The sequence below is a fragment of the Triturus cristatus genome, chromosome 1_2, assembly GCF_964204655.1.
Source record: "Triturus cristatus chromosome 1_2, aTriCri1.1, whole genome shotgun sequence".
NCBI classification, from domain to species: Eukaryota; Metazoa; Chordata; class Amphibia; order Caudata; family Salamandridae; genus Triturus; species Triturus cristatus.
The window spans coordinates 779,004,516-779,020,687 of NC_140580.1; the positions used below are offsets into that span (position 1 = coordinate 779,004,516).

Sequence of the window (16,172 nt, forward strand, 5' to 3'; positions counted from 1 at the left end):
TGTGCCAGTTGTGGAGACAAAGGTACAGTTTTGGGAAAGAACACAGGCCCTGGGAACTTGATTGGAAGGGACCCAGAGCACACACAGTCAAGTTTATATCGTGTATCTGGCAAAAGGTTAGGGGGGTAACCATGCAAAAAGGGTCACTTTCCTACACTTCCTATGGAAGGACAAATTCAAGATGTTTACATTGGCTCAGATTCTGCCTGCCGTGGACCCTGAAAACTATATGGTGTCCTTGGACTTGCAGGACTCCTTTGTACCTGCAAGCATTACCTGTAGTTCAAGGGAGGCAAGGACAATTTCAATTTGCTGTGCTCCCCTTCAGCCTCACCTTGGCCCCTCAGGTATTCAAGAAAATAGTGGTGGTGGTTACTGCCCATTTCCAGAGGTTGGAAATGTTTGTATTGCTACACTTTGACAACTAATTGATGAAGGTGGGTTTGCCACAGTCAGTGGAACTCTTAACGTCTTTGGTTTTCCCCATAAACAAGCCAAAGACTCACCGACTGCTTCAGAGGCTTGTATTCATTGGGCAGATCTCAATCTGGTGAGATCCAAAGCCTTTACTCCACCACATCGAGCAGGAGACATTCAGACTATGATCCCAATGTTTTGGGTTCATTTCTGGATCTCGTTGAGGATGGCTGCGAGGCTTCTTTGACTCTTGCCTTCATGCATCCTCCTTGTCAGCAAAGCCAGGTGGCACTTGCAGGCCTTGCAAAAGGACCTGAGATCTCAGTGGTCCCTGCATTAATGCTGCCTCCCAGACTCCATCCAGGTCTAGTAGGAGACAACCAACGATCTGTAGTGGCGGCTAAACTATCCCAAATTGTCCTGCAGTGGACTGCTCCCCCTTGCCCACCCAGAGGTTGCAGTGGTGACTGATGCATCCTTTGCAGAGTTGGGAGTTGGCATCTCAGAGTTCGTCAGAGGCCCCTGGTCTCCAGCAGATAACCAGCCCCACATCAACCTTCTGGAGAAATGAGCCATTTATTGTGCCCTGAAAGCTTCCCTTTCGATCATTGGTGAAGGCTGTTATAGGTTCTCAAAAATACCATGTGCCATCTGCCACAAGAAGGGTGAAGTGGGGTGCTGTAGCAGAATAGTTAGCAACTTTTGGGTAGCTGGGCCAGGTGTACATCTCTTGAGTAATCATCCACCTGGTGTGGTCCCTGAATGCGAGAGCAGTCAATTTGAACAGATGTTGCTTGGTGGATCAGTAGTGGTGACTGCACCCCCATAAGGCGCAAGACGTATTCGATCCTTGGGTAGAGCCCTCGCCGGATCTTTTACCCACAGTCCAATGTCCATTGTCAGCAGATTTGTGTGTTTGAGTTTCCACAAGGGCACTTGTTAGGAGACTTTTTCTGGCTGGAACGGTAAGCAGGACTGCTGAATGCCTTTAGTGCTCTGTCTCCCCACCACAAGTTCTGAAGAATATCAAGGATGACTGGTCCCAAGTCCTTTTAATTGTCCCAGACAGTCCATTAGAGTGTTGTACCGACAATTCTTGAGCAGGTGTCCTTTGATCAGGCTACCATGTTGGGTGGATCTCCTGTCACAGCAACAGGACAGGGCACTCTGCAATTTACACCTCTAGGGGTGGAGATTGAGCAGTTACAATTCACTGAATCTGTGTTGCCATCTGAGGTGGTTTCATCCTCCCTACCGAACACCCTTAGAGGAAATCCATCCACAGTGCATGTGATGGACATGGTCATCACCTGGTTTGGTGCTTAAAACATTCATCCCTTACAGGCTAAGCTTCTGGACATTGCTTATCCTTTCTTTAACCTAGCAAGTAGGAGATCTGCCCTGTCACTTCAGGGGCATTGTGGAGCCTCATGGTGCCACATACTGGTCATGGGAGCACCAGTGAAAATATTTCCCTGTATCCAGTCTAGCACCTGGGGGGGAATGATCTGAAGGTGAAGAACTTCAGATCACCAGAAAGAGCATTACTGAAGGTAGGTAACATGTTTATTGTAACACTACTATTAAACTACCTACATGTTGCAATGTCACTCAGATTTCAGGTCTGCTATCATTTGCAAAAAAAATCCTATGAAATGGTTGTCATCCTACAGGTCTGCAAACATTGAACTAAACAGCTGTCTCAGTGATTTTCAGTCTGGTGTCAGGCTATTTAGTGGTACTAAACCCACCTTAATGAACATTAGAGAGGAGCTGCTGTGTGCCAATAATGTGTCTTGATCATATCCTCAAAATCCAATGAAAACGAATAACAAACATTTAACCCTTGTGGGAACATTAGTAAGCTATACAAAAAAGGTTGTGTCCAGGATATCCAAAAAACAACACTGTTACTGGGAGTTTGATTAGTCATCGCTAGCACTGATTAATCAATTATTTATACACCTATCGATAGACAAAAACTTTTTTGGTATACAATTTTTACAATCTGTACACTCCGCTATGGAAACACTTCCTGTCACTGCTACACCTTCTGTGTAAACTACTCACTAATGCCAAGTATGCAAGTGCAATCTTGTTTATCAACTAATAACATTGTGGTCCATGATGAAATCCTCTTTGTGTCCTAGTGAGACCCTTGGATGCAATTGCCTTGAGGATCAAAATGTTGACATTTTCCTAACCAGCATTCTAGGATCAATATCCTAAAGTACTTCACATGTTCAATAGATGACTAATTGTTTGTCTGAAATAGTTTCAGCCAGGGCACTCCCCCCGCAATGCTTATGTGCACTTATTGTCTACACCACACTAAACAACATGAATTACTTTGTGCATACAGTTGGGATGCTATACTACTTACTTTTTTCAAATGGATTATAAGGGCTATGCATAATATATTCCTTTGTAAAAGCAAATTATATACAAAACTATATTTGTTTGCCCTTGTATCAGTGGCAGATTGTATGAATAGGGACAAGCTTGGAGTAATCAAATAGTGGTGATGTTATGGATATTGGTGTCCAATACACACCCAACACACCTTTAAATGATTGCTTGGTAACCATTACCTTCTTCATGGCCCGCTCCTTGGAATTGGCTTCTCCTACGCATCCATTCCACTGGGAGTACCACAACTTCAGGGGCTAGTCTTGAGTCGTGCTCTTTTGGTGACGCCAGCCCTCATAGCTTGTGCAGCAACACAGTGAGTTATTTTGGAGCTACAGGTTGCGTGGAAGTTCAAGAGGACATTGTAGATAACTACAACACTCCTCTTCACCTTGGCTGCCTACAAAACTGTTTTATTCGGACCTTGAGGGAGCATGTTTGGCCTGTGGTAGGGAAGGTATCTCATCACTTGACGCTTAGACCGTTCATCACAACAGACTGTGTGTTCCTTCAAATTGTTGAGCAAGGCTATACCTTTTCTTTCCTGACCCTACTATTCACCCTCTGTCCCCTTAATCACCCTGGATGACCTTGTCCAATTTCTTCCTCAGGAGGATTTTGGCTCTTTTGTGCAAGGTTGCAAGGCAGCTTGTTACAGAGAATGAGATGGAGTCTAGATGCTCTTCTTCCTATATTTCTGTGCCTAACACAGACGAGTCTTGGACAGCGGGTGAATTCGACCAGTACTGGGATTTAGTGATTTCAGTACATTCATGGGCAATGAGAAGTTCAAGGTGCTCTCTCTGGTAAAGCTTCGCTCTTGAAGATTGTGTGATTTTCCTTGAAGTGCACAATGTGTATTTTCATCGCCTGATCCTGCAATCGCATGAGAGGTACTTGAGTTTTGTGGTGGATTCCACCCACTTTCAATTTGTGACTCAAACATTTGGGTTCACATCTACACTTCCAGTCTTAATCAAGGTGATGGGACTTGTGGCAAAAGTGCATAGGTCGGGGATCACTTTGTTTCACTATGATTGGCTTTAGAAGGCATGCTTGCCACAGCTAGTTTTTGACCTCGGGCAGGCCATCATCTCCTGCTGTTCAACCTGGGTTTTCAATGAACCGGCCAAAGTTGCACTTCTAGCCATAGTCTCTTCTATTCATTGTGGTGGAACGACAGTTTCCCTCAGGGCTTTCCAGCCTCCCCACTGGGTTCAGAACATTTAGGCTATTATGCCGAAAAGTCCTTCTCCCATGCACTGGTGGGGACTGACGATGCCTCCCTCTGGTGGCCATCTCAAGGCACTGGAGATCAGACGCTTTTGGCCTTAATAGCATTGGACTGTTTGTAATGGTTGAGGTACTTGGATCTGCTCTGCCTGTTTCTGTACTCTCCTATTCTGCTTCTGCTAAGGGCGGACCTCCTCTTGCCGTTGGAGAAGCTGGTTCTGCATCAGGGCCTCTCCTTCATTCCTTTGGGTTGAACAAAGCAATCTGAGTCCTTTTGACTTGTTTGAAGAAGTTGTGGATATAATTTTGTCTTCTTGATGTCCTGCTACCAAGTCTGTCTATTCTGGTCAGACTGATTTGCATATGGCCATGTCTGAACTGGGGTGGCAGAGTGGGCTAAAGAACGGTGATGGATTAAACCCAGATCAGTTGACTGGGGGTGAGTGCTTGCAATGTTCAACACTCCGTCCATCATTTCCTTTGGTTTTTGCTTTGTTTGCCATAAGTTGGCAGGGTATGCTCAGACGTGAGTCCCTTGCTCACTTTGCCACTGGATTCAAGCAAGCCTGGCTGAAGACGGCTGAAATGCCAGAAACCGGTCCTAGGAAGCTTGTTTCCGGTCCAGGGAAGACATGGCTTGGCAGTTCGGGCTGGACTGTTCCCATGAGGCACGGGGTCAGACTGATTTGCATATGGCCATGTCTGAACTGGGGTGGCAGAGTGGGCTAAAGAACGGTGATGGATTAAACCCAGATCAGTTGACTGGGGGTGAGTGCTTGAAATGTTCAACACTCCGTCCATCATTTCCTTTGGTTTTTGCTTTATTCTGGTGGCTGGTCCACTTTCATTTCTTTGTGTGCTGAGGAAGTTAATCATCTCACTACATTTATCAGAGGTGTTGCTCAGCAAGACTTTGCTGTGGGCACTGTTAAAGAATGTATATAGGCTCTTTCAGCCTTTGTTTTTTTTTTTTTTACCACATCAGCCTTTGCCGTTTGTCTTCTATTCTTATGAGGTTTCTAAAGGAGGAGTTACATTTGTTTTGCCTTCCCTCATTTGCTATACCACTGTGAACATTAATTTACTGCTCACTCTCCTTTTGAACACATGCATAGTTGCACCTTGAGGCAGATCACGCTGAAGACTTTCATTTTAATCATGGTTACCTAAGACTGGCATGTTAGCAAGCTACAGGCTGTTGGTTTAGCTTCACTTCACTTCATTTTTCCCGACAAGCTGGTCCTGCTGATGGAAGTTTTCATTCCTTCCAATGTGGGTCAGGCAATGACCCTGCTTCCAACCTTCTCATCCCACCAAGGAAGAGCAAAGGCTAGATTGTCTAAATGCTTGTAGTACTCTTAGTTTTTATATTCACAAGACCAGAGTGTTTTGGAATGGCAGAAGAGTTGTTCCTTAGGTAAGCTAGCTCCAAGGAGGGAAAGGGGAGTCCAAAGCAGACAATTTTTCAAGTGATCATGCTATAATTTAAGATTTGCTATGTCCTCGCCTAGGAGGAACCTCCAGAAGGCATCCGAGTCCATTCCCAAAAGGAAAAGGCTGATCTTTAACAATGTCTGAGGGCATTTCTGTGTTGGACATTTGTGTGCTTCGTTCCAAATTTTTACAAGACATTACTGCCTTGACTCCGAAGTCCACAGAGATGGCTGTTTTGCCAGATGAGCGTTGCAGGACATCTGGTTTGATCACCTCCTCAGGCTCACCTAGGAGAGACTGCTTAGGTATTGATTCATAAGGTGAGGAATTGGCAGGCAGAAATGTCTGTCAAAAGACCACACCACCTACCTATGATAACAATCCCTCTGATGGATACTCTACATACCTGCAGATTCCTAACCCATACAGTCTTCCTGGTTCTAATTAGTGGTCTTACAATTATTAATAAAGCCCCAGGTTAGTTTTGGAATACTGCAATTTCTGTCCGTCTCATTGTGTTTGGAAAAAAGGACGGAGGACTGGTATCCGTGCAGCTGGGTGGCATATAATGTGGCTCTGTGATGTCACGTGGTATGGAACCCTAAGCCAAGGGCGCCACTTGTCTTCTCAGGAAAGGCATTTCAACTTTCCAGATCCAGTATGGCACCCTGAAGTATTACACACAGTCTGATGAATAAGTATAAGTAACATACCAAGTGAGAAATAAATAAGACAATTGGTGCAAAAAGCAGACGTATGCTGTCAATCTATGTAGATATCCAGATGACTGTACATACAACACACTGAGGACTTTGTGTCCGAGCACTAGATTGTCGCACCCATAAACTAAGGAAACATTTAATACCAAGAGTAAGAACTAAAAAGATAAGGTAGCAAAGTAGTGAATATATTGGGTAATTAACTACAGATCGATCACATTTTGTATCAGCAAATAAGTTTTTCTGTTTCCTCATCATGCTATTAGTGCATGGTTTTGCCTTCAAAGAAGTGCTTCATCTGCAATGCATGTGTTGGATTGTTTCCAGCATGCGACTATTTGGTGAACATGTAGGTCATCTTAAGTTTTCCCCTCTAAAAGCAACCCATTTGCATTAGAACAATAGGTTTACTTGGAAATATGGTGCAAATAACTATGTAAATGTCCCATAACATGTTTAAAGTGTTTTAAAAAAAAATAATTTATGATAAATAAGTCTTTAAACACAACACGTGACAAATATTATAGAACAGCTGTTATTAACCTTTTGACTTTTGAGGACCCCTTCTATGATCTGGGGACCCCCAGTGAGTCCTTATTGGAAGCCAGGAAGCCCCGACCTAAGCAATTTCTATGATTTGAATATCCAAATAATACACAAAAATAGAAAAGCAAGTATACACTAAACAAATGCTCAAATATTTAAATATTTAGTTTAATTCACAATGTGATAAAGAAAGTTTTCTTATTTTCAATTGTGCTTCTTCTTTATTTGTAAACACTTATAATATTTGTTTAATATTATTCCATTCATTTTAATATTTAATTGTGTAACACTTTCACAAACCCCTGAGTAGGCCTCGCCGACCCCCAGGGGTCCTTGGGCCACAGTTTAAAAAACGCTGTTATAGAAAAGTTATATGCTTTTCTACATCATAGTTCAAGTAAGCCTTTCTATATTATTTGAATGGTGTTCTTTGATTGCGTGCGTCATTTTTGGGAACCTAAAAGAGGCAGTATTTACTGCCTGCTGGCAAAGGGTACATTTCTAGATCTTTTTATGTAGACTTCTGGGCTGTTGGTTTTCTGTAATGAGGTAAGGCTTCGAAAGAGTGACAACAATGTGTTTACATGCTAGCTACAGCGGTAGGAGCCAAGCTTTGAAGTGGAGGCAAACATTTGTGAAAACACCTTTTCATAATGCTTGATAAATATTACGAAAGGAACTTTTTTTTTACATTTTGCTTTTAATAATATGCTAAAGTAGATTACATTTAAATAGCATGTAATCAATCTTGTCTCCATTGTAGCAAGAAAAAACATCTTATTTGTTATCTACTTTAAACAGTGTTGGTGTGTGCTTCTACTTAACTATCATGACTGCACTCCATCAGAAGCATTTTCTAGGCTTCTTCTCTTCAAAACACCTATTTCTCAACTGAAGGACAGGTAGGTGCTGGTAAAAAAAAAATATCAAGCAGTCTGGCATCAACAAACACTTTTCCTCCTTTGCGGCATGTTACATAGTAAAATAGTAAAAAAATAAATAGAACAACCTTGAACATTTTTGAGGAAGAGGGTATCCCTAATGTATTACTTACTCATAATGGCACCCAGTTAACTTGCAACGAAATGCTACAATTTCTGGAACAATGTGGGATCAAACACTCCTGCTCATCCCTTTATAATCCCTGGGGAAATGGAATTGTGGAGAGGACCGATAGGTTGGTCAAAGTGAGTATTCAACTTGCACGGTCCAACGTAGGCTCTATTAGAAAACACATGGCAGTTATGATATGGGCGTATCGCACTACGGTTCATAGTGTTACACATGTATGTCATTTTCAACAAATGTAAGGACGTCCCAGGGAACTAGGTTAGTTACTGCATGGGAATGGGTGGTCACAAGAGGTGAATATCTCAATCAACCAAGTTGTGACAGGTTTAAAAAAGGTGTTTGGGTCAAAATAAGATCTGGTAGGGTGAAAGGAGGACAATGCAAATTTAGAGGTCCTTTCCGTGTTGAAAGTGTAGGGAAGTTTTGCAGCGTGAATCTTTCTGGATTCACTATGCTGTGCATTATTCCGCGATCTGGTGGTTGGGTCCGGATTCGTAGTCTTTCTTTTTTTTTTTGTAGCCCAGGTGGGCGTCGACGTCCCACCATTTGGTGTACCTCTCGTGACGTTGGCGTGCTTCCTGCAGAAGTCCCACGTTTGGGGCGCCATCTTCAGATTCTTTTTTCCGCCGTTGGGTCTGGATCGTCATCGAGAAGCTCCAGAGTTTTAAACGAAGGAAGAAGGAAAATACGCGAGTTTCATCGAACGAGAATTTACAGAAGACTACAGAGAGGAAGGAATTACAGCCGGGACGCCGAAGAAGGAGGGGATCCTCGAAATTCTATGACGCCCATAGGAAAATGCGCATTCAGGGACTCTGAGCGCAATGGACAAGACACCATTTAAATTCTGCCCTAACTGCCACCACAAGTACGTGCAGAAGGACCAACATCCGGTCTGCAACCTTTGCCTGCCGATCGACCACGAGAGCAAGGACTGCAACGCCTGTTCCGCTTTCACGCCGAAGACACTCCGGGTGAGAGAAAGACAGAGGAAAGTCAACTTCCACATGGAAGGCAAGGGTAAGGCCCCGTAGCTGTACGATCTGGGCCTCTCCACCGACTATGAGGACATCGCCTAAGGACCTGATGTCTTCACGGTCGCAGAGACCGATAAGAAAACGCCTGACGAGGTAAGAGACACGTCGAGTACGAAACCCCCGAAAGGGCCCCGAAAATCTGAAAGTGACTCTCGAAAATCCGAGTCAAAGTCCTCAAAGGGAACACCGGCGCCGAAAATTTCGACGACCGCGAGTGGATCCAAGGACAGAAGGCCCAGCGGATCCTTCAAGAAGGACTCCCAGGTCCCGAAGGCCGCCGAAAGACAGAGTTCGTCGAAGCAGGCCCACGAGGTGGGGCGTTCGGCGACGAAAGACAAGGCCGCGTCGACGCAAGCTCCGCCGAAGAGACCTGCGGTCGACGCCGAACACGTCTCCGAAATGGAGAAGAAAAAGAGAAGGCTCGAGGCGGAGATGGAGAGCATCCTTCGGAGGAAGAAGGAGTTCGACGAAAAAATGAAGAAATTCAAAATCCCAATGGTCCCGTCGACAGAGGTCGTCGAGATCGAGGAACAGGAAGAATTCGAAGCCGAAGAGCTGTCGAAGGAGAGGAGGAAGAAGGCCCCTACTATGAGGGAGAAGATGAAGAAGAGGATCAGCAGTCGTTCTACGGCTCGACGCCGTCGACGACTCAGGAGCTGGAATGGCAGGACATCGACACCGAAAATCCCGAAGAGCCCGTGGAGACTTATCCTTCGAGGCCTTCACCGCCAGACGACATCGGGGCGTACAACATGGTCTTCAAGAGCGCTGCAGCAGCTTTTGGGATGAAATTGGACAAGGAGAAGCCGAAAGCGGATTTCCTACTCGAGACTCTGCTCCCCATCCAGACGAGGAGCCAGTTCCTCCCCATGCTCCAAAGCGTGATGAACCAAGGGAAGGAGGCGTTTAAGGACCCAGCAACATGCCGGTCCTTCACGCCCAGACCGGAAAAGAAGTACAAGCACTCCTCGCAGGATCCTCCTTACATCAAGGGATCGGTCACTGCCGACTCCATCATTGCCTCCACGGCCAGGAGAAGAGCCAATGTGCCGGCGACCTCGGGACCACCTCCTGATAAGGAGAGCAGAAGGATGGACCTCACTGGAAGGAAGGTTGAAAGAAATGCCGCAATGCACTGGCGCATGGCAAACTCTAATGCGCTACTGAACAGGCACCAGTACCAGCATTGGGATGAGATGGGGGAACTAATCAAGCATCTCCCAGAAGAGTACCGACAAAGGGCTTCCCATCTAGTGGAGGAGGGGAAGAATAGCGCCAACTCATGCATTAAGACTGCATTGGACGGGGCTGAGACTTCGAGCAGGCTAATGGCCATAGGGATCACTGAAAGGAGGCAGGCCTGGCTCAGAATTTCTGGATTCAAACGAGGTCCAGAACAACATACTAAACGCCCCTTTCAACGGCGAAACGTTGTTCGGGGCACCGGTGGACGAGAAGCTCTCCCAACTGAAGAAGGAAAATGAGACGGCAAGGTCCATGGGGGCCCTACAATTCAGAGGGATGAGAAGAGGCACCCCAGCTCGGAGACCCTACGGAAGGGGAGGTAACCAGCAGGGTACGTCACACCAAGCATTCCAGCAAGGACAGCAGGGTGACAGTCACAGCCAACAAGGTCAGCAGAAGCAGAACTGGCAGTACCAGCCTCGAGGCCAGTCCTTTCGCGGGAGGGGAAACGGACGTGGCCAAAGAAGAAGAGGGGGAGACCAACCCTCATCTAAGTGACTTTGCACGCAAGGAGACGCTCACCCCCAGCATACCCCGAGGGGTGAAGCGCAAGATAAGCACAGTGAGGGCGGTACACAAAACAAGCGCCTACGAGCATACTACACCGGTAGGCAGAAGACTGGGGCTTTACCTTCAACAATGGCAAAAAATAACATCAGACAAATGGATACTCGACGTCATACAGCACGGATACTGCATAGCGTTGGAGAAAAGGCCTCCAAACAGGAGACCAAAGAGAAGACAACGATCTGGTCAAGAGCTTGCTCAACTCAGGGAAGAGGCGCAACAACTACTCCAAAAGGAGGCCATAGAACCAGTGCCATGCAGAGAAAGGAACAAGGGGGTGTATTCAAACTACTTCCTGGTCCCAAAGGTGGACGAAACACTAAGACCCATCCTGGATCTACGGTTCCTAAACAAATTCATAAAAACGCAAAAATTCAAAATGACATCGCTACAAGAAGTGCTACCCCAAATACAAGGCGGAGAATTCATGTCCACCGTGGATCTCAAAGATGCCTACCTGCACATCCCGATGAACAGGCGCCACAAAAACCTGTTAGGGTTCAACATCAACCAGGACCATTACCAATTCACAACCCTGGCATTCGGTCTAAAGTCCGCACCAAGGGTTTTCACAAAATGCCTTGCAGCAGTGGCAGCGTACCTAAGGAGGGAAGGGATTCATGTGTATCCTTACCTAGACGACTGGCTAATCAAAGCAAGTGCTCTCGACAAGTGCGAGGAGCACGCAGAGCGGGTGACAAGAACATTCAAGCCTGGGATTCTCGATACACTGAGGGAAGTCATCAATGCAACCAGAACGGGTGAAGATCTTCCTGGGAGCGCAGATCAACACCTTAGACAAAACAGTCATGCCCAGCGACAGGAGAACGGTAGCCCTGCTGAAGGAGACGCGTCTCTACCAGAAGGGGCGAGCTCTGACAGTGAGAACAGCGAGCAAGATCATGGGCATGATGGCGTCATGCATTCACCTAGTCCCCAATGTACGGCTTCACATGAGACCGTTCCAGGAATGGCTGCAACAATGGTCACAGGCGAACGGAAGTTGGGAGGATCTAGTGGTTGTTACGCACGCAGTGCAAGAGGAGATAGCATGGTGGAACAGGGAGAACATAACGATAGGAAAGCCCTTGACACCACCAAGCCCAACTGTGACCATTACCACAGACGCATCCCAGATAGGCTGGGGAGCGCACATGAACAAGCTCAGAGTGAGGGGTCTGTGGACTCCAGCAGATGCGGTCACATCAACTACCTGGAGTTGAAGACCGTACTGCTAGCCCTGAAGGCCTTCCAGAAGCAGCTATACAACCAAAAGGTGTTGATACAGACGGACAATACTGCCACAATGTTCTACATCAACAAGCAGGGAGGGACACAATCGTTCACCCTTTCAACTCTGGCACAAGAGATTTGGAGATGGGCCATCCCACTCAAAATAGACCTGCTGGCAATACACCTACCAGGAAAAGACAATGTGGAAGCCGATTGGCTCAGCAGGCAGACCTCGGCATCCCACGAGTGGGAGCTCAATGGACAGGAAACGCAAAGCCTATTCAAAAGGTGGGGTACACCGACAATAGACCTGTTTGCAACACGCCTGAATGCAAAATGCCGAAACTTCGCATCCAGACAACCAGAAAAACAATCCCAGGGGAATGCTCTATGGATAAGTTGGTCAAGGACATTTGCATACGCCTTTCCACCAATACCACTGATACACAGGGTACTCAACAAGTGCAGGACCAGCAACATGACAATGATCCTGGTGGCACCACAGTGGGCAAGACAGACATGGTACTCACAAATAGTGGAAATGGCACAGGGACCTCCACACAAATTCGCAAAAAGAACGGACTTGCTCTCTATGCAGAACGGAGAGGTTCTACACCCAGAGCCAGAGAGCCTCGGACTGGCAGCTTGGCTCCTGAAGACATAGAGTTCGCACACCTTAAACTACCTCCAAGCACTATGCGGGTGCTGCGGGAGGCAAGGAAGCCAACAACACTGAAATGTTATCGGGAAAAGTGGAAAAAGTTCACAATGTGGTGCAGCAAAAATAAACTGCAAGATAAAATGACAAAGGAATCAACGGTGCTTAGATACCTCCCACACCTTCTAAAGGCGAAACTTTGCTCATCGTCGCTGAGGGTACACCTGGCGGCGATCGTAGCTTACACACGAGGTGAGACAAGAGGAAGCTTCTTTACGTCACGGGTAGTATAGAGATTCCTGGAAGGGGCAAAAAGAATAGCGCCACCAAAGAGAATGCCGCCGCCGGCATGGAACCTCAACATAGTCCTGACGGAACTTATGAAAGCGCCCTTTGAGCCCATTCACAAGGCCTCCCTCCAAATGCTAACAATGAAGACAGCCTTTCTGGTGGCAATAACCTCACTGCGCAGAGTAAGCGAGTTGCAAGCGCTAACGCTGCAAGAGCCCTACATCCAGATACACAAGGACAGGGTCGTAATGAGAACGGACTCACACTTCATGCCAGTACATTGTAAGCTACAATCTTAATCAGTACTCTCCAAAGGAATATCATATAAATGTCAGACATGACTGTATGTCTCCCGATGATGAGTATGATAATCATTAATGTTAGAAAGTTCTTTCGTTTGTGTTGCCTAATTAATGCAACACTACATCAGATGCTGGAAACAGGATGCATGCAAAATGTTTATAAAGAACGGTATGTTTGCAGTTTGTGAAATATTTTTTGAAATAACCATATTTTTGTACTTTGTGGAATAATGGAAATAAGGAACTTGTTTCCTGAAGTCTAAACGATTCTGACTTTATAAGACAGTTTGCAAGAATTAACACATTAGAGAACGCCAAATTGGCTTTTCCAGTGTTTCTTTATGCGGTCGATTGAATTCAAAGGAATCCACTTCAGTGTGCTATGAAAAAGTAGGGTGTCTTTTTCATTTAGAAGGTGCAAAATTCTGAATTGACGGGGATCAGACCAGATTATGTCAATAATGACTCCTGTGGTGGATGACTGGTAATATGTTGATAGCTGAAAGAGCACTTTGAGTGTCTTTATAGCTTGAATAGTTTCAAGACCCCCGTAGAAGAAATATAATTCTGTAAAGAACCAGATGTTAAAGTCCATTGCCTGTAGGATTTTCCTAGACTTCTGGTGTCTGAAAATAAATTGACCCGTATTGCAGACGAAATTTGTATTATTCCAGACAGGACAATAGACTACTTTGTTATACAGTAGGTGAGTAACTAGGAAACCAACTAGACTTTTTTATGTCCCGGTCTGTCATGGTGGTTTAGTCAGAACACCATAAAATAATCCGCTTTTACTGCCTCTAAAGAATGAAATGACCTGCCAGACATACGTCCAAGGATATTCTTTGGTATCCCTTCCATAATGCAGAAGTCTACTGATCTAAGGCTGTCTAATTCTTTTAGGATTACCCATAGATGTCACCAGCCTCCTCACTTGCCTTCTGTAATTAATACTCATTGAACACATCTATAACAGGGTAGATTCTTGGTTGCATTACAGCCTGATATTAGAGGTTTGCCTGCTACATTTAGGTTGTTGCTGCTGGGATTCTACAGATGTTCTTATATTTTTTACCTGTATGCTTTGTTGAACCCTTTAAAGGTTGACACCAGTGTGCTGGTCAGACAATTTTTACATTAACAAGTTCTTCTTGGAGATTGTTTTCATGCTTCCCTCGATTTTTGCCAACCTTCTAGAGTTAATCCAATTCCAACATTACCATAGAGCCCACAATTCCTCTGGCAGTAATGATGGCCTTTGATAAGGTTATATGATGTCCATATACAGTGCAACACATTGCTAGTGTATGCAACAAAAATGTCCTTTTTCTTGATCTGCAAATTGGGGCACCTCTTTATTTTTCTGGGGTGATGGTGAGAAGCTAGATGAAACTTGGGACATAAAATTACAGAGAAGCATTGATTATCAGACATGGGGGGGGGGTTGTGTGTCACATGACTGTGGTGGTCAGTTGCTGAATATCTTATTAGCTGGACCTCATATTCTGGAGGTGGAATGAGGATAGGTGTAACGTTATTTTTAAAAAGTGCACCATCCATCTTGGAATTGAGTTCTTGGTATTAAGCCGACATCTTGAAAAAACGATGCAGACTGTTTGCTCTCACTTCTTGATACACATTATGTAGCAAAAAAATGCCTCTTGTCACTAGCTTTTTAGTATTTTGTCTTTTGTTGAGTAATGATCAGCATGATCAATTCTGGATTATTGTGATTCTTGAGGTTTTTGGAAATAACTTTAAAGTGAACCGTCAAACACTAGAATTCTTTATAAGCAGAATAGTCCAGTTGTAGTTGTGAATTACATAAGAATGTTTGTACTTTGTATTATCATTTTTAATCAGCATTGTTTTTTGTCTTCTATTTTTTAGAGGGATCCTCCTTTTGGCTCCCTTTGTATGGCAATGTGTGCTGTTGTGTTGTTGCCCAGCCAGCCTTCATGACTGAAGATGTTGTTGCAGGATTTCTTAGTCAAAAGGTATGTCAAATTTGTGTTGTGCCGATCGTCCCTCTATCCAATATTCTGGTTAGTGACGCCAGTGATGTAAAATTCATTTAAGAGGCTGTTGTATCTTTTCATGGACAATCATGCAACAAATCAAAAGCTGAAAGACTGCTCTAACACACTGTTTTCAACATGGAGAACGATGGTGCAACCCTTATTTGCAGGACCAACTTGGCTCTTTTATTTTGTTGTTTCTTAGTTTATTTGTGGGAATGTGGGGAGGAGTATGTTTTCCTTCCTAAAACTACCTACTTGCACCATCAGCTGATGTCTTGTTTCAGGCCTGAAAGCCTGGATAAGACATTGCTTTATTATAGTGGATGCTTACTAACTACTCAGTGTTTAACCCTCAAAGAAATTCGAATGTAAGATCTTGGTTGTTTAGTTAAACTTGTAGCATATTATAAGCTGTTTGCTGAAATCTCTTAAAGGAACTCTATTCACATAAACCAAACCTATTGTATTTATTTTGACACAATCCTGCTTGTACATACATTGCCAACACTAACTTACAAATGTGCAACAGAGAAGAGTAGTTGGACCAGAAATGATAGGCACTTCCTCAAGAGTGACGGCTGCAAACAGATGGCAACAGGGCAGTGTAACTGAACTGACATTCAAAAGCACTAATTGGTGAGAGTTAGTCAATATCCCTTTACATGTGAAAGATAGCAGCTGAAAAGATGACAGACTATTGATAGTACGGACCTATACCAGTGCAAATTAGGGACACAGTATCTGGTTCTTCTCTATGGCGTTGCCTTTCTCTGACTGGTTACACAGCGACTGCATTAGAGGGCACTTCTGGGGCTGAAACAGCTGGCCTAGAAACCCTGTGGTAATTCTTTTCCATAGCTCCATTAGGAGAGGCAAGGTGCCTACGATTGAAGTGTTTTCACTTGCTGGTGTAAATACATTTATCTCTTACGCCTGGATGCAGTTCTCGAATCCTAAATGGAGACAGCATGGTTAAAGCTAATTTGGCA

At 44.8% G+C, this 16,172-nt stretch overlaps 1 protein-coding gene across 1 annotated transcript in view; it reads left to right on the forward strand.

The window, feature by feature from the left end:
• Positions 1-16,172, forward strand: part of RTKN2 (rhotekin 2) — a 237,501-nt gene that overhangs the window by 134,081 nt on the left and 87,248 nt on the right. Inside the window, exon 8 of the mRNA XM_085608786.1 lies at positions 15,053-15,159. Within this exon, the coding sequence (XP_085464912.1) occupies positions 15,053-15,159 (107 nt within the window). The remainder of the gene's footprint in view (positions 1-15,052; positions 15,160-16,172) is intronic.